Raw genomic sequence first — 19,561 nt, forward strand, 5'->3', positions numbered from 1 at the left:
CTTGTTAAACAGTCAAAAAGTGAGGTGTTGTCACCTAGTCCTTCTCCCCAGCTACCTTATCCCACCCATACTTTGCAATGCACCCATCCTTGCTAGGTTCTTCTGAGAGACAGTTCAACTCACTAAGCCAACAGAAAACTAATCCATAAAAAGGAAGCTAATTGTCTTCTGCTGGCTTAGCAAGTAAATCACCTCACACAAAGACCTACAGAGCGCCAAGGCATATACAGGTGAGGTAGTGTCAATAACCAAGTTAGACGCTGTAGACACTGGAGAGGAAAGGGGAGATGCTGGGTATTACTCCCCTGTTAGAACCACTGAGCCTTACAGCAGCCCAGCTGTCCCTTAGATAACTACTGGCATTGACTGCAGCACCTCTGTTTCACCATTCTTGGTTTCTTTTCTGTAAACTTGCAAGCCAAACGTTTATGCTTTGTTTGAACTCCTGCTGCTAACCGAACTCAGGTTTTCTATGGGCCTTCATACCGATGTCTCAGTCTAGCAGTTAAATTCCATTTGTTTCTCTCAACTGAACTTTTTAAATGAGGCTCCAATCAGAAAGAGTTTCTCCATACCTGGGCTGCCACACATTTTCATCAAATTTAAAAATACCAAGACAACTCAGCTTCTGAGAGGGCTCACTTCAGACAAGCGTGTTACAAGCTAGAGAGCCTGCTACACTTCTGTGTTCCTGACATTTCAGAGAAGCCTCAAGTTAAAGTAGTTTTCAGTAATCAAAAAAGACATTTACCTGCAAGAGCCAGAACTGGGGAATGAGCCTATTATTTTGGTGGGATGGATGTTCCTGAGAGTGTGCCTGTATATGGTGCTCTCTTAACAGGAACAGGCTGACAGACCTGCAATAAAAAAATTCAAATCCTTCATTATTATTTGTCTTGACCTTGCAATTGCTAATTCGACACAATGAAACTCAGCTTTGTATGTTATGCATCCCAACACTTTCACCAACCTCTCTCCTGAAAAGTTCCCCTACACTGGGATTAAACTGTTCAGCTTTCATCAGGAGCTGGGCGGCTCAACCTATTCAGCACTGTATCAAAGCAATTCTAAATCCATTTTTTTAAAGAAGCAACTGACCATGTTCCACCTCATTTTATTGATGCTTATCCCTTCCTTAGACCAAATGAATACTTCAGTGGCAAAATCCCCATAAATTATGGCAATTAAATAATTAGGATATGTTAAAACACAATCGTAAACCAATTAGTCTGGTTACTTCTGTATATCTTTTTAGTCTTGGTTCAGCTTATTCAGGATATCTCAGGAGACAGCAGGTACAGCGAAAACACACCTGAGCTCCCTCCAACTGACTCACTGCATGTTCAAGCTATAAGCTTGTTCTTTTTTAACCACATTTTCCAGTGATGCTCTTAATACAGGTAAGAAAGCTTCCTGAGCATGAGTGCAACATAGATAACCTTGCCTTGTGTGCATATGTACCATCCACCATCCCAGCTGCTCGTACAGGAAGTTGAACTGATTGAAAAATCACTTCTGAAGACATGCTGTACTTGATGTCTTGGTTAAGGGAAAATTATCTCTAGCTTTGATGGGAAATTAAAATCACCATGTTCACCGAATTCTGTAATTTTAATATTCTTATACATGTTCAGCAAAAAGAGAAGATCTTTTCTCTGGACAAATTCACAGTTAAGACTACTGGTTCACTTTTCTACTAGGTTTAGGAAGTCCAGGCACAGATCATTTTCTTTGCCTTTCCTTTTTCCCAGAAACATTGACCTTCATTCACATTAAAAAGGTGAATAGAATATATAAAATTTGTGAGCAGATTTAAATGAGGAATCAGTTTTCAAAATAAAAAGCAAAGTAGAAACACATAATTAGATAAAAATATGTCTAGTTTATCTAATTTACACTGAATCATACTGGTACAAAAAAAAAAAAGAGGAAGTGTTCCTTTATGTTTGGAAAACCTAAAAATACATTAATCTATTTTCTGTTCTTAGTTTCCAGGGAGAAGCTGTGTGTTCGTGAGGGGACTTCCATGCCTCTCCACTGCATTATGTGTATCAACTTGCAGGCAGCCCATCAGCTCCTGCAAAAGTGTTTTTTGGAGAAATGCTCACTCTGCCACTTTTGCATGCCTTTCTTAATCTATTAAGACAATAGTAGAAAGAAATATATAGAATTATCTTGAAAACATTTCAGTGGGTGATATTTCATATGGATGCCAGTCTGGTTCAACTTCTGGATCCTGCAGTGAATTCTGCTGATTCAGGTTGTGATTTTCAAATATACTTAGTCTGGACACTATCAAAAATCCTACTTACAGTAAGTAACACTAAGGATGCAAAAGCATTCTTCATGAATGCTTGCCTGGTAAACAGATACTGAAAATTTAATCTTCATGTATTTCCTGGTATTTCTTTTTAAAAAATACAGAACAAGAGCTTGAACAGAGCTATGTTGCTTGGGCTGGCACTACATTTTGCACATGTTCAGCTTTTAACCCACTCTTTCTGAAACAGAGCCAAGTGTTCAACATTCTACAGGCTTCTGCTCCCAATATCTGATCCATGAAAGAGTTAAAAAATCATTGATTTCTTCCTAAGTGTAAGGTTTCTTCCTGCATATGATGTTAAGCCTCTCTGATTTTCAGTGAAATCAGTGATGAAATGTAGCAGTTAATCAGAGTACTCATGAACAAAACTTTATCTGCTTTTATTGCAAGTGGGCCATGTTTATTTTAAAAAGTACCCAGGCTTAGTCTATGAGCTGTACAGACTACCCTAAGAGCAGAAACTAGTCTATGATATTTTTCTGTAAGATAAAGAGCAATAAAAATTGAATCCTTAATTTCATTTCCTCCCACCTTAGCAGATTTCGATTAGCAAGGGAAATTATCATTGAATCCCCAAACCTCTCTTCCCAAGAGCTAGTTATCCTCATGTTGTACAAAGCATTACAGAGATTTATAAGTTTAATTAACCTGCTCCCGCTGTCTGACTCGTTGGTAGACATATGGAGGGAATGGCGGACGGGAGACATATTTGCCTTCTCCTGCTGAGACATTGAAAACTCCACCTTCATAAACCACTTTGCCTCTTGAAACTGTTGCAACTGGAACTCCATGGCAAACCATTCCTTCAAATATATTGAAGTTGTTGGCCTGGTGATGTGTCTTTGCAGATATTGTCCTGTGTTTACAAAACAAAACAATACCCAAATTTACTACGAACCTTGCATTTTACTTCATTATAAAATTTTTGGAAATTGATAAAGGAAGATGATTTAGCAGCACTATTAAACTACAACACTGTACAGTACATCATGGAACAGCTGTAATAATAGGAGAGGGCAATAATTTTTCATTGAACAGTAATTGCATTTCAAAAGAACAAAGAGGGAGTCTAAAGGACAGAACTTTGCAGCCTTGAAATGCAAAATTTTCCATTAGAAAGAGATCAGTGGAAAAAAAACCAGGTTGTAATATTTTATTTGGATAACATGATTTCATTCTGCCTTGTCAAGCAAATATCTATGCACAACAAGGTCAGAAAAAGCTCTGACCTTTTAGCTAGAATGACTTGTAGTTTCAAGTTTGAAAAGTATGGTTGCAATGTTTCAAAGACTGCGACTCATGAGTACCACAAAGACTATTACACTAGAAAGTCAGGAGATGGTAATGAATTTTAGTAACTCTTAATGAGAACTGGATTGATATGGTGACTGACAGCCCAAATATCTTGATGCTGCTAAATAATATGAACATCACAGTTCTACATACCTTTCACAGAATCTCAGAATGTTAGGGGCTGGAAGAGACCTCGGAAGATCATCTAGTCCTCCAAGGGTATTAAGCAAATTATAATTTTAGACTTCAACAGTACTCATTTGAGCAATGGTATTATTATTTTTTTATGCATAGATCTCGTTCTTTATGACTGCCATTTTTTCTAGCCAATTTCTCCAAACCTAACTGGATACATAAAAGGCAGAGCCAATGCTAGAACTGACATCAGCATCTGGAAGTGCAGGCTGTGTATACTTCCTGTGTTATTCCTTATTGAGGTACTTACTATCTACTGTACCTAAAATGGGTCACAAGATTTTGAATTTTAGTTTATTATTTTATTAACTTCCTGTTTCCAAACTACAGATATTTTTTATATATATTTTTTTTGTCATCTGTAATTTTGGAAAGGAAGGAAGCTTCATGTTTTTGTCTACCAGTCAGAATTTTCCAGAATGGGTGCTCACACAATGGAAAATCTATCACGCATATATAGCATTAACATTATTCCAGACACTATATGTTTTGCAAAAGAATTATCAAAGTCAAAAGTAGTATTAAATATTAACAAAATTTTGATTTATTTGGGGAAGAATTTTCTAAAACACCAGCTAATATCCTTATCAAAACAAGAAACCCAAAATAAAATCTGTATCTTTCCTAAGTATAACCATTTTCAAAAGTAATCATGTATCAAATACTTCAGATAATTACATATACAGAGGAAAAAAATTGTGGAAGAATATTTAGTTTTCCTTTCTTATTATTCTGTTGAACTAAGAGAAATTGTCTCTGCTAAGGGCTACATTTAAATCTTGGTGGCAACTGACATTTCAAAGGGTGTACATACAGAAATACACTAGATGATCAATTTGCCTATAGGAATAAAAATTTGTCATTATTTAGCACACCTTGGACAGAAAACTTAGGCAGGCCTGCTCACCAGTATCAGCATCATCTTCTAGATTCATAGTGGAGAGAGTGAGCTATGGAAGTCAGACCTCCCTTGTATTCACAGATCCTATGAGTACTGTCAAACAACTTTATTCGTGGGTATTATAACAGTCCTACAAAGAATTAGTGAACATTTTCCTCTGGCTTATTACATTACCCTTATGGGTCCAATTGCTAGAACAGTAAGTAAGAACAATTGTAATATAATTATCTTTAGCGTTCTCTAGGTATATATATCACGTCTGTCTGCACAACAGCACTGGGACATGAAAAGAGAAATGAAAAAGGTAATTTGAGGAAGCGAACAGAAAAATAAGCAAGATCCTTCAACTCAGATGAGTTTAAATGTGCTAGAGCAGGATCACTAGAGGTAAACATGCCTCAAAGGTAACTATATCTTTCATAAAATGATACAAATGAATGGAAGTTAGCACATTTACAAATAATACGCATTTGTACAGATAAACCTTACAATGTGACAAACACATTTCCCAGAGCTTGTCTCAACAACAAATTTTTATAGAACTCATTTATAACTCTTCTGGTGAAACAAGCCTTAGATCATGCTGCCCTTCCTGAAGCTGAAACACATTCTCCCTGATGGATATCATTAACATTTGTCTGTGATTTAACCCTTTCACATTACCAATGGCAGTGAAAGCTTCAGGTGGCAAATGAGCAAGCACTTAAAACTGGATGGTATGCTTGGGTCTGAAGCTCACCATCCTCATACAACAGGCTGTTCACTGCTGTATCAGCCATTTCAGGAGTAGGCAGCTTGCCTGAAATCTTAGCAAAATTCCAATGTTGGCTCTGAATGTCTGAGCACTCTTGACCACTTGGTAATGGCAAGAACAACTGTAGCCTACTTATAATCCAAGAAATGAAGACCGCCGCTGTAGTGAAGCATAACGTAATAGCTGTCTTCAGCGTCCTAAGTGATGCCTGACATAAAGGAATACTCAATGTGAGAAAGTAGATTCTGACTCCAGGCTTCAAAAACCTGTATTGGATTTTTTTTTATAAAATTTGTAAAAATCTCTAAATCTGGTTATAAATTACAGTGGCTCCTGTTCCAAGTAACCCTTCCTAATGGAGACTGAGATCAGAACGACTATATCAAAATTTAAAAGAGTGTTCTCCAATACAAAGAGGATCCTGCAAAGACATCAGGCCCTGGTTTTTTCTTACTTATATCAGTGTTTCAATGTAATTCTCTTCAGATGCTTTTGCTACCTTGCAAAGGGGTTTTAGGCTATCAATATAAAAACTGACATTCCTCTACTACCAAAGAATACATGCTTCCAAAACTGTCTTTTTTCAACTTCTATCTTTAGTCTAAGAGCAAGTATCAGATTTAGTCTGACTGTGTGACTAGTAATCCTGTATTTATTTATGGTCTATGTGAGAATGGGATTTACAGCCATTCCTAGAATATTATATCTAAATAAACTACAAATTGAAATTTGAAATTTAGAAAAAAGCATCAAATGAGACTACCATAGCAAGCTATAGCATAAAATTTAAGACTGTACAGGTGGTCAGCTCAAAAGTTATGCCCTAAAACTTTAGTTAGAGGAGTTAGAGTTACCAGTTTTCATTTCAAGTCAAACATAGCCCAAGAGCATCACAGACATGTCTAAGCCTCAGTTCTGCCTAAAATACTAAATACTGAGTTACAGTCAGGCAGAAGGGGAAACTGGATGAAGGGAAATCATTAGACATTAGAGTGATCTTCTAACCCTCATAATTCATAGGACATAAAGCCGTATCAGCCCAGTGAAGGTGGATCGGTTGGAATAGATCGAGCTCTAGAACCTAAGTTGTGATGGCTGTGAGGATTATCACTTTAATTTTCAAGGCAGGCATAAGAAAATGAAGTAAAGGAAGGACACCTGGTTTATAATTAATGAATTTAAAACATGGTAATAAAGGCAGCTAAAATGACACAAGTCCGTTATTGAAGAGGAAACAAATGCTCCATTGACAGCTGCCACAGAAAACCAACTTCTGCTAAGAGTGAGTATATGAGCTGTAAGCAGCTTCTCTCAGTGCTTACAGTGCAGTATCTCTAAGCTTTTTGGAGCTGGGGGTAGTGAAGTGCTGGTTTGCTGAGGATAGTACCAGCCTTTGTGAGTTGCCTCCTCACATCACTCACAGATGCCTTTGAACTCTCCATATTGTTAACCTGTTTTTCTAAAATCTAGGAAAAAATAAATAGATCATTCAGCTTTCTGTGCTAGATCATTCAGCTTTCTTTCCTGAGCCACCGCTCATTTATAATGATAATTAAGTTTAACTTTGTTAAAGAGTCAGTTTATTACAAACAAGGGCAAAGGAGGGGAAAAAAGGGAGGAAAATAAGGAATTCTTAAAATCTGTGTGCAAAAATATTAACTATATGCCTATAATGTAAATTACGAACCTCATGACCTATTTTATATGAAGGAATTGCAATAAGAGCACATGCAAATATACGCAGGCATCTATTTGTAATGTTGTATCCTTGGCCTCTCAAACATACCTTTAAATAAGCATTGCATTTGAGTAGCCAGATGAAGTGAAGAGATTTGTGGATAAAATAACATATGCTAGAAGGGGTAGGAAGTTAATGTTTGGGAGCTCCAAGCCAAAGCAACTTCTCCGAGAGATGGCAAACGATCTTATCTGCTAAAATTCATCATTTTAAGATGGGTAGAGAGTGACAGCAAAATTGTTCTGATTATTCTAAGTAACTCATTTGTCAACAACACCATCAGTCTGATCCTAACAACCATTCTAAGTTGATACAGGATGGAAGTGAAAATTGTCAAACTGTATAATGGGCAGGAGGGAAACAGTAATGAGAACTTTAGCTTGCAGAAAAGCATAAAAAGAGAGGAAAACGGAAATCAGTCTATTCAATGAGTAAATGAGATGTGGATGTGACTAGCAGGGAGGAAATGGCAAGGTTATATAAGGAGAATTAATTTTTTTGGGTAACATTTCTAAGACTCAGTTCTCTAAAGACAGCAGCTGACATTTTGTGAGACAGCAAGTTACTAGGGAAATGTACATCATGCTCTCTCAGAGAGGCTTATTTTGTTACAGTTCACAAAACTACTGAGTCCTTGAGGTTGGAAAGCACCTCTGGAGACTGTGTATTCCAAGCCCTCTGCTCTGATCAAGGTCAGCCAAAGTATGTTTCTCAGGGCTGTCTCCAGTCAGTTTTTAATTACCTCCAAAGATGGAGACTCCACAATCTCTTTGGGTCACCTGTGTCAGTGCTTGATCACCTTCTCAGCAAAGAAATGTTATTTCCTATGTTTAAGTGGATTTTCCTGTATTTTAATTTGTACCTACTGTTTCTTTCTCCATGTCCCCTTAATTTGCGGTAACAGGTCTTTGACAGAAACTCCGATTCTAGTGAATTAGTGTATTTTCATGCGTGCACACACTTCCACTTGTGCAAAAGAATATGTGGCTATTGAAAATGCCAGAATATACTTGTCCTACGTATACATACTTGTATGCCACATTACTTCATTTTGCCTCATTGTGTCTGGATGGGTTATCCATATACTCAGTATTCAGAATTATGCTCATTGATCAAAAGCGTAAGACAGTTGCAGCATTACTTATTCTAACCATCTGCTAACATCTTTGTTCCTTCCTCTTTCATGTTACAAAAAATTACAGGCTGCTGCTTGGAAAATAGTACTTAAATGTCGTAACTTGTCCCTCCTTAAGCCTCTCAGGCTAAAGACATGACTACAAATGAGACAGACATAGGCTGCAGCTTTTGGTTGTAACAAATGCTAAAGATTTATCCATGAACATATCTACACACAAACACAGGCACCGAGGGAACATACTGCAGCAGGCTGGGGCACTCTGACCTCTTGCTGATTTGTATCCAGTGACTGTTTCCTCTAAAATGCATAAACACAACTGGAAACAGGCTAGAATCCACGTGTTCCCTAGTCACATCATAGCAGGTATATTAAAGAGTAGCATGTCCTTTCCTCTCTCTCCTGCACACTCCGGGAAATGCCAGAGTGCTCACCAGGAGCTTGTGCTTGAGGCTGCAGCTGTCACTGCTGGTCTCAGGGTTGAGCTCAGCTCCATTTGCTCAGGCGAGGCACAGGCTGGGTCTGCCAAAGAGGGCCACTACAGCAGAGCCTAAGGAGGACAGGGTGAGAGACTGCTGCCTGCACAGCCAGCTCTGCCTCTGAATTCAAAGGTAGTGAACCTCCAGCCTATCTTTAGTGAGTGGAAAAAAAATGGTGCATGAGGCTCCCCCAGACTGCATGTTGTTCTAATGAAGTAGTTAGACTTAGAAAGTTAAACTCCACTCAGGACAGGCCTTTTTCCCTATAGGTGTTTGATCTTGCTTTTGGGGCCTGATCCAGGACTTATTTGCAAGAATCTGACAGGCTACAGTGAGTTTATTGAGCCCTAGTATCTGCTAGGAGCTGAATGTGTCTTATGAGATCATTAGCACCTTCTGCCCATACTTTACCAGTGATGCTCAGCTCTTTCCATGGTCTGAATTGGGTACTGCAGGATTTAGATTCCTTGCTGAGCATTTCTGAAACAAGCCCTAGAGATCTCATATTCTTGCTTGCTTTCAAACAGCTAAAGACATCAGCTACAGAGGACACTGACTTGCTGACAGGTGACATTCCCTTTTCCTTGCTTACTCTCTCCTCTCCTTCTGAAACAGTCCTTACAGCTGCTTCTGTTGCCTTTTGTTTAGGGCTGTTATATTATTTGTGTGCAGCTAAAAGAAATCAGTGAACATTCTTGATCAAAGCAAAGATTAAAATAAGATGGTACAATGAATACATGTTTGCTGCCTACGTGTGTTTTTCCAAGGAGTTCACGCAAAATAATTCTGTGTGCACAGGCTGTACTCAGGATGCTGAGGGTGTTGAGGTCTGCAAGATGATGTTTGGTAGCACATGACTGCAACAAACCAATAGGTCCCTTTGGTATTTGTGTGTCCTTTAGTGGATTCTCAGTGAGTGTAAGGAAGCTAAGATATAGACCTAACACGGCAGAACTCAAAACTCAAAGCTTTTCTAATGCAGTTTCTAACTAATTTATACATTTATTGTGTTCCTCCCAATAATGCCTGCTTTCATGAAGACTCACTAAAACTAGCATTTAGAAGCTTTTAAATACAGTAGCAAATTCAATAACATTTCACGTATTTCCTGCAGAAATTACCAGAAAATGCTACAGAAATAGGCCAGTCAGTGAAGCTGACCCTGTAGGAGAGCCTCAGCTAAAGTGACAGTGTTAGAAGCTGAACCCTGAATTGCAATTGCTCCCAGCTTGCAGAGCTGTCACACTGAATTCATTAGGTTTTTGCAACTCAGAAAGAGAAAATCCTGAATTCCCAGACAGAGCCCAACACATTGCTGTTGTAGAATGATGTGGGAAGGGAAATGCAGTCAATTTTGCAGGGATATAAGCTTTTGTATTTTGAAGAGCTTCACTACCTTTCTGAACGACTTCAGAATCTTCCCTATAGACTTCTTCTGACAGATTTTGATAATACCAGTTCCTCCCAGCAATCCTTCAGCAATTGCCTAACTCTTTAGGCTAGTCTCAGCCAGCATTTTATGACTACAGCAATGTAGCATCAAATCAGAACTGGAAAACTGCATTTTCCTCTTAGATTTACAAACAAGAAAACATGTTATGCTCAAAAGAGAAAGGACTTAGAATTAAAAATGTCGGGCTCAAATGAGGAAGGACTTAGAAGAAAGAGAAACAAGCCTATTATGAAACTGAAAATCACTCCCCAGAGTCAGTAAAGCACATGAGACTGCACCTTGTGTAATATCTTAAATGGCTGAAGTCCATTAGCTAGATTCCTTTTTTTTCACTGGGCTCTTTGTGCCCTCTTCAGGATTTGTAGTGAAATGAATAGACAAGCATCAGTGAGATTTATTTACACTTATTCATGTAGTTCACAAGATTGTACCTGCAGAGAGGCTTGTTCCTAGCCAAGCCAAAGGGATAAACAGTGGGAACAGTACCAGATAAGGAAAAAAGTATTGGCTGAACTTAAAATTAGCTTGCTCAGTAAGAAAACACAGTTTAATGTTCAAAAAATAATTGAAGAAAAACTGCATCTTCATAGCTGTAGTGAGCAAAAAGGCAATTAGAGCACTCAGGAGAGAGTGAAGGGAGGAAGAAAGAATGTTTCGGAGGCAAAAGGATAAATAATTACAGGAGCTGACAAAGCACCTTGAGAACAACGTCAGAACTCTCCTATCCTTCTAGATTCATTTGTCCCCAGGCAGAGCAGAAGTGAGCTCAGAGACAAATCCTTCAGGTCTTGTTTTTAATCCAAGTCCATAGCTCCACAGTCCTGAAATAGCTCATTGCTAGTTTCTCAAAATATGCTTGCTCAACATGCCAGAAGGCATAATGTGCATGAAAATCTCTCTGACACAGCGGTGGACAGGCCTCTATGTTTTCAGGCTTGACATTCCTGAAACTTCTTTTGCTGGTGCTGCCAGTTTTTTGTGGGACGTCTGAATAGTAACCTCCATATCCCTGAGCTTTGCAGCTTAAAACATGGATTTATTTTTTTTTCCACTCCCACATGGTTTTGGTACTCATTAATATACTGAAATGTATGAGAATTGCATTATCAAAAATTCAAAACATGGAAGACTGGAGAAGAGGAGGCTGAGGGGTGACTTCATTAGTGTTTATAAATATGTCAAGGGGGAGTGTCGGGAGGACGGAGCCAGGCTCTTTTCGGTGACGTCCAATGACAGGACAAGGGGTAATGGCTACAAGCAGGAACATAGAAGGTTCCGCAAAAATATTAGGAAAAACTTTTTCACTGTGAGGGTGACAGAGCACTGGAACAAGCTTCCCAGGGAGGTTGTGGAGTCTCCTTCTCTGGAGTCATTCAACACCTGCCTGGATGCGTTCCTGCGCAGTCTACTGTAGGAGATCCTGCTCTGGCGGGGGGGCTGGACTAGATGATCTTTTGAGGCCCCTTCCAGCTCCTAACATTCTGTGATTCTGTAATTTGTCCAGAAAATTTTGTTTATGTAAGTTAAATCTACAATTAGAGCTTTTTTCCCCCTCCATTTGGCTTCCAAACTCAGATTTGCAAAGTTATGTTTCAAAACTTCTCTCTACCATGAGAGGAGTCTTCAACTCTTTTAAAAGAGAAACAAAAGCTGAAAATCTAATGCCATCTGAGTTACAACAGCTCAAGCTTTAGGAACACCAAACAATGTATAACTTTGATGAAAGCCAGCCATACTGTCATTATGCCCAATACCCCACAATGTTAATCTAGGGTTAGTGATTGCTCTTCTATGGATTTATTGACTTATCTGGATGACACTGATGAAGAGATTTCAAGGAGAGCCAATGTGTGCCTTCAGGGCAGCTGTATGCTTACTCTGCTCACTAGAACTGAGACCAAGACAAAAATCCCAGCTCGGCACACCTCCTGACCTCCTGCTGCTGCTGCTGTGTGCAGGGCTGAATGTGGTCAGGTGTAAGACTCGGCTGTTAAAGTGCCTGCAGATTTAAGCTAACCTGGTCAGCGGCTGAACAGTGGAGATGCACTGGCACAGTCCATAGACAAGTCAGCTGATAAGGACAACTCCTCAGGTGAGCTTCTCTGTGACAGCCAGCTGCCAGGCCATTTCCAGGCAGTTTAAAAAAGACCAGGATGGGCACAAGAACCAGAGCAAGACTCAAGGTGTGTAATTCTTGAGATATTTGTAGCCACCTGGGTATGGAGCTGGCTGATGCTGTGAATCTACCTGAAGACAGGAATGAGCTGTAATGCACAGTACACTGTGTGAGTTGAGGGTCCTGGAAAGACACACAAAGGGCATGCCCTTTCTAGCAAAAATGCAGCATGGCATCAAGTCAAGCAGGAGACATCAGCACACCTTCTGTGCATTGGTTGGTGTGACAAGCTCTATTCTAGCAGACTTACTGTCCAGAAAATCAGAAAACTCCATAGATAAAAGCATAAGCATGCACAGCTTGAGCTTCAGATCTAAGTTCGCTCCTGACTCTACCACTGTATTTGCTCTGCCAGCTGGGGAGAAGACATTAAGAGGGCAAGACCTCACACTTTCACTACCCATCCTGACCGCCTTTGAATGTGTTTGAAGTGGCTGTAAGTTCAAAACACAAGCTTGTAATAGGTCATCCTGACAGAACACAGGCTCCTCTCCCTGCTCTTTTCAGTGGGAGGAAGCTAAACATACTCCAGCATTTAGCAGAGTTACTCTAAGATCCTAAAGCAGTTATTTTACTCTTAGGATACTAAGCACTGGTAGAATAATGTACAGACCTTGTTATTTTTGCACTTGCTCAGCAATCCAGTGGAAATTTTTTAAATCTATCTAGAGATCAAAGATCTCTTCTTACATACACTATTGTAGGAGACAAATAACCCGTAAATAATTCACTCCAAGTGCTGTTGGAGAACACCATAACCTCACCCCAAAGGCTTATTGCTCTACATAGGCTTTGAGATATTTTTTTTGCAGAGAGATTGGATGGGAGGAAATAACTACCCATACATACCTTGTAGCTTTGGGATCCCAAATCACAATGTCAGCATCAGAACCCACAGCAATTTTCCCCTTCTTTGGGTAAAGGTTAAAGATTTTTGCTGCATTTGTGCTGGTAACAGCTACAAATCTGTTTTCATCCATTTTTCCACTGTACTGAAAAAAAGTACACAAAAGCAAACTCATTACTTTTTAAAATAAGGAATGAAAAAAATGTTCCTGTTGTTGAAAAGGCTAGGATGAGTGACAGCTTGCTGCCAACATCACATCAGTATTTTTTTCAAATGTCATACTGGAGAGTTTAAAAGAGAAGAATAACTATTTGTCTCAGATGCATATACTGCAATGTACGTTCACTGAATATGATAACTTTATTCCACAGCAAAGTGAAAAAAAAAGACAACTTCAAAGCAAAATGCTCTGTGGATACAGTCCCAAGTCAATTAAAATCAAATTTTTTAGCTGGATTGAATCTGTAGTCCTGTTCAGCAGTTTCCTCGGGAGACATAACATATCTCAAGTATTTAGGATTTGGAAAATGGGGAGACAGTATTAAGGATAGCCTAGAAGATGATGCAGGAGAGGTAAGGCACAATGTGCAATATAGGAAAAGTGGGACTGTTTAGAAGGGTGTGCAGCAACAGGACAAGGGGCAATGGTTTTAAGCTAGAGCAGGGTAGATGTAGATTAGATGTTAGAAACAAATTCTTTACTATGAGGGTGGTGAAATACTGGGATGGGTTGCTCAGAGGGATGGTGGAAGGCTCCACCTCTGGATACATTCAAACTCAGGCTTGATGGGTCTCTGAGCAACCTGATCTAGTTAAAGATGTCCCTGCTCGCTGTGAAGGTATTGGACTATATGACCTTTAAAGGTCCCTTCCAGCTCAACATATTCGATGATTCTATGATTTGCAAATCTCTTCAGCAATAATACAGAAGGTAGTACTGTTCACTAAATGTTTGGGAACAAGTAGTATAAAAAGCAAATTTCCTGATGTGACACACCAGCAAAATGGCAAATAATAATGGATATACATGAGTCTTGGAACTGTTCACTGCTACATAAATAATTTAACCCAGCCTCCACGACTGTTGTTTGCTCGGAAAGCCAGCTAAACTAGCAGTAATATTGTGCATGGGTCAGTCTAGGAATCAGAGCATCATAAAAACATGTTTGTATGGTGGTCTGTGAGCAGTCATCTGAGAAGAAGAGCATTATTAAAGTGGTGAACACTGCTCTTCTAAATAATGGTGTGTGGGAAGGGACGGAAGCCTTCAGACAAGCCCTCACAACTGTGTAATATTATGAAGTGAGAAAAGGGATTGAAGAATGTTTTGAAAAATTACCTTGCCCAACAGGATACACTGCTCAAAAGCAGCACTGATGTACATATTCCTGCCTCACTTTCATACTAACCACAAGTTATATTATATTCCAATTTATACCATAAATAATCCTACTAGAGCTATGTCATAGGTGAATATAGGCAGACGCCTGCTTTGTCCATGCCAGATGGAGATGAACCCCAATAAACAAGAGAGATTCTGAACCAAATCATTACCAAATGTATGAGGTAGGTAACTCCACTTTAACCAATAAATACGATTCACAATGTACGATTAACAAGACTTCACTACTGCAAGAGAACTTAGTATTAATTAGAAAGTTGAACTAGAGCCCCTAAAACTTAACCATATTGTATTAGCCACAGCAATTGTAATACCCAGTAAGCAGCAGATCCTTTGCCAGACTGCCTCACCTGCCGCCTGGTTAGACTACTCCATATCCAAAAGGCCTGGCCACTAGCTTTCCTATTTATATCTGTTTAAAGCCTGAAGGGCATTGTCCTGGGTAGCACCAAGCATTCTTCTGTTGGCACTGAGAATCTGAAGTCAATGAGACTTGAAGGTGCTCATCTCATCATATCACAGGACTGAGCAATACATTAGAGAAGAATTTATCATCTCTATCTTGATTCCTTTGGTTGAAAACACAAACTGCAAACTGACAGACACCATCTAGTGCAGAAGCTCCTTCAACAGCTATGTTTGAGAGAGATCAAAGAGGAAAAAATACAGAACTGACGGAGTCAAAACTGTAAGCACCTTTTACATTTTCTTTTCATCTGTTGAAAAAAAAATGGTGTGAGTAAATTTACTGTGCACTATTGCTGAAACAATAGTAGTCCTTTGCTGCTAAATGAAGGAAATGATTCCCTATGATATATTTTAAGCACCAAGAATCTTCTCCTACCTCCCAAGATCATAAAGTGAGAGTTAGGAAGAACTCTGTTATGGTATTTGATCAAAGGACTTATCCTATGATAAATACACTTAAACCTGGAGCTTTATCAGATAACTGCTGAGAGATTGATATACTTACAACGCCTTTTTCCCATACTACTGACATCCTGTCTTCCACACCATTCACTCCGTTAGGGATTTTTGTGAAATCATCCTTCCCCAGAGCTTTCTGGCATGTGTCAAAGGTGCAATTGTCAGTCCCTGTCACGGAGAGGTCATCACTACAAAGAAACAAAGTTCATTATGAATCAGAGCGTGTACCAGACAAGAGCCACACAGAAAAATCTATTGCAAGACTGAGTAGAGCCAATCATGTGTCCTGCAAGTTAAAACTGATGTCCTGCCAGCGTGTCTTCAGTCCCATCATTCAAGAGTAGCTCCACAGTAACAACTAATTCCCCTGTGAATAGTTGAATCTACAGAAGCCCCTCAGAAAGCAGGCACCAAAAATAACACTTTTACTTTGGATATGTCAAAGGTGTCCCACAAATGGGTGACTCCCTCCCCAGTCTGCTTTCTTCCCTTCTGCTCTAGAGAGACCCCACCTGGAGTATGATTGTCAGCTCTGGGGATCCCAACACAAGAAGGACATGCACATGGGCCTGCTCAAGCAGATAGGGAGAAGGAACCACTAAGATGATCAGTGGGCTGGAGCACCTCCTCTATGAGGACAGGCTGTAAGAGTTGGGGCTGTTCAGCTGGGAGAAGAGAAGCCTTGGGTGAGACCTTATAGTGGCCTTCCAGTATATGAAGGGGGCCTACAGGAAAGATGCAGAGGGACTCTTTATCAGGGAGTGCAGTAATAGGACAGGAGTAATGGTTTCAAACTGAGAGTAAGTTTAGAGTAGATATTATGAAGAAATTCTTTACTGTGAGGGTGATGAAACACTGGAACAGGTTGGTCAGACAAGCTGTGGAAGCTCTCTCACTTGATGTGTTCAAGGCAACTTTGAGCAATCTGATCTAGTGGGAGGGGTTCCTGCCCATGGCAGGCCAATTGGAACTAGATGATCTTTAAGGCCCCTTCCAACCTAAACCATTCCATGATTCTATGACTGTCCCACTTTGCCCAGAGCAAGGGACTTGGTTCCATCCTCAGGGCATTTTTAGGCTATGTCACTCCACATGCCCTGTGAAATTACTACAGATCTGCACACCCATCATCCAGTGTTCAGGCATACCTGCACAGACTCTTCAGTCAAATTCAACCCTTTTGTGGAGTTAAACTTTATTGGTAATGAAATACTAGAAAACCACACATTTAATTAACTACGAGTATCTGAAGGATATGTCTGTTCTTACTTCCTTCTAAGGGAGATGCTATGAAATGGACAACTACCTTCAGAAGTCAGCAGGCTTAGTTTTTATCCAGATTTCAAGTGAAAAAGGCAGCTGACAGCAAAACACAGAACCCCTAGCTGTGACCCCTTTTTTTTACATATTTCCTATTGATTTACAGCCTTACTGTCTCCCTGGTCATGTTTCAATTTTTGCCGCAGTATTATCAAGGCAGGGCTTATTGATTGAAATCAAATGGGGACAGAAGGCCGCAGGAGTTCAGAGAAACAAAATCTGAACACTTTCTCATTTCTGTAACAAAAAATATTTTTGTCTATGGTTTCAACCTTCCATTTCTCCTTCCTGATAATGTAGCATTCTGCACTTAGAAAATCTCCAGGGCATCAACCTGTTATTACATTCTCCAGACAGAAATTGCTGTATATTTGGGCATCAGCTGTCACTGTTTGTTCATCTGCTTACTTGGCCAGTAAGTTCATCAGGAAACCAGGAGTAGATGGATCTGGTCTCAATGGAGGTCCCATGACATATGCTGCAGCATAAGCCCAGTCTTTATTCCAGTAGTTGGTGCCATCAGTGCCAAGACTAGCAGCAATAGGCTCCCCATAAACCACCTTTCCTGAAAAATATCCAGCAACAGTATCATCACCAAACAACATAAAAACACATATCTTGTATTTTCTCTGTTCCAGATCTTTTTGGTGGCAATGGATTTAAATTTGAGTAAGTGTTTCAAATTAAACACCAACATATGTAAGTACATAATAAACTAAACCATAACACAGCATCTCTGTTCTGAATATTCTGCTGGTGATCTCCCAATATATTTCCTCATAAGAACATTGCTTGGGCAAGTTTTTTAATTAAATTGTTGTCAGATATACTATAATGGTTTTTACACATTGTTTACTAGGCACATGATTGAGATTTCAAAGTGAACACAATTCTCAGTTGCATTAATTATGTTCAAGATCCATATATTTCTTGGTAGCACTTGTCTGATGCTCTGAAACTACTGACTATGTAACAATGCAAATTAAGATACACAGCATACAGACTTTGCAAGGTGATATGTTTAACTGTCAGGGTAGAATTGCTCCAGGAGGAACAATAGGGCAGCAGACATAAATTTGAAGAGCGAAGAAGCATTTCCCAAATAGAAAACTATAAATAATTTAATTTTAAAAGTTATCTCCCAAATTTTAATTATTTGCTGCACAATATTCATAGAAGAGAACTCCAACCCAGACCAGCTGTTAGCCTTTGGATAGAGCTACCATATTTGAACTATTTTTTCCTCCTAGGAAACACGAGTTTGAAACCCATCAGAGCAAGATGGGAGATTAAACAAGATGTTTCACTCCCTGAGGAGGTGCTCCAATCTCTTTGCAGTTCCGTAGGTGACAGGTGGTAATGTCCCTGTCCGACACAGTCGCCAGAGAACCAGAGCGAGCTGGGATGTCACACACCCACTCATTGGCTGCTTGGGGATCATTAAAGGTAGAAGCTGGTGGATCCCAGCAAGAGCTTTCTCCCTCCCCTGCTCCCTACAGACTGTGAGTATTCTTTAAATCTTCTCTGCTAGATTTGGCTAATATAATTTTAAACCCATAGTTCTACAGCTAATTCTACAAGGTTTCAAGACCTGCTCTGACATTACTGTACTGTATATTTACTCCAAGTACTATATAGCATAATTTCTTCAATGACCTAAAGACTCCCTGTTGGCATTATCAATTTACTGTAACTACTCAGCATGATCTGACATGCTGAACATGCTTGTCTTATATTGACACTTTGGCTTAAGCTCCCAGTCCCACTCATCTACATATATTACAGATTTACACTTTGGCTCGGAGGAAGACCATCACCATTTTTTGGACTTGAAATTATGACCTAAGTAGTTATTTACTGGGATTTTTTATCTCATTTCCAAAACTTTAGGCACTGAATATGATGCCATCCATGGAAGTAACACAACGACTCAGTGAGTGAGGAGGTTTGAATCAGATTAGTGTTTTCCTAATTCAGAGCCGCTACAGGAGACAGGGCGATCTTAGAATTTTCAGGCCTTCCCTGAACAACTCCAAACACAGCACTTGAGGGCAGGAGGCCAAAGACCTAGATACATACAGAAAAAGTCCCGCATACATAATCAATATCTCATATATCTACCTATTAGGCTTTTGACAGATTTTTCAGCAGCTGGCGGAGGAAGGGGATGTAGGGTGGGGTATTTGTCTTTCGTATACCAAGCTAAAGAAAGTAAACAAGCTGAAGAAACTTCCATCCAAAGTAAACCTGAAGTATGAATCATTAGGACATAGCTAAAAACAATAAAATCTAAAATGGTAGGAAAGGAGTAAATGTTTAGCTTCCATAAATAATTTTCTTATCTCAGTTTGACCACATAAAAAAGATGTGTCCAAGCTCACAGTTGTATAAGCTGAATTGATTCTAACTCATGTATCAGAGCTGATGACAGTATTTCTGCAGTCAGAAACTGACCTGAGCAGCTCCCCCTGTTCCCATGAGCGGGAAGGAGTACAAGCCATTCTCTCAAGTGATTCTGAGATTGAACCCCGCAGCTTCAACTAACTACATCTGGACACATCTGCTGACTGTGCATTTTCTTGCATTGCATTTGGACCATAAGTAGCCAGACTGAAGGG

At 39.6% G+C, this 19,561-nt stretch overlaps 1 protein-coding gene across 1 annotated transcript in view; it reads right to left on the reverse strand.

Annotated features, from left to right (window-relative positions):
- Positions 1-751: 751 nt before the first annotated feature.
- Positions 752-19,561, reverse strand: part of DPYS (dihydropyrimidinase) — a 32,314-nt gene continuing 13,504 nt past the window's right edge. Inside the window, exons 5-9 of the mRNA XM_009867443.1 lie at positions 17,352-17,508; positions 15,670-15,811; positions 13,297-13,439; positions 2,972-3,179; positions 752-857 (exon numbers count right to left, since the gene is read on the reverse strand). Of these exons, the coding sequence (XP_009865745.1) occupies positions 783-857; positions 2,972-3,179; positions 13,297-13,439; positions 15,670-15,811; positions 17,352-17,508 (725 nt within the window). The 3' untranslated portion in view covers positions 752-782. The remainder of the gene's footprint in view (positions 858-2,971; positions 3,180-13,296; positions 13,440-15,669; positions 15,812-17,351; positions 17,509-19,561) is intronic.

The sequence above is a fragment of the Apaloderma vittatum genome, unplaced genomic scaffold (genome assembly GCF_000703405.1).
Source record: "Apaloderma vittatum isolate BGI_N311 unplaced genomic scaffold, ASM70340v1 scaffold7914, whole genome shotgun sequence".
Classification (NCBI taxonomy): Eukaryota; Metazoa; Chordata; class Aves; order Trogoniformes; family Trogonidae; genus Apaloderma; species Apaloderma vittatum.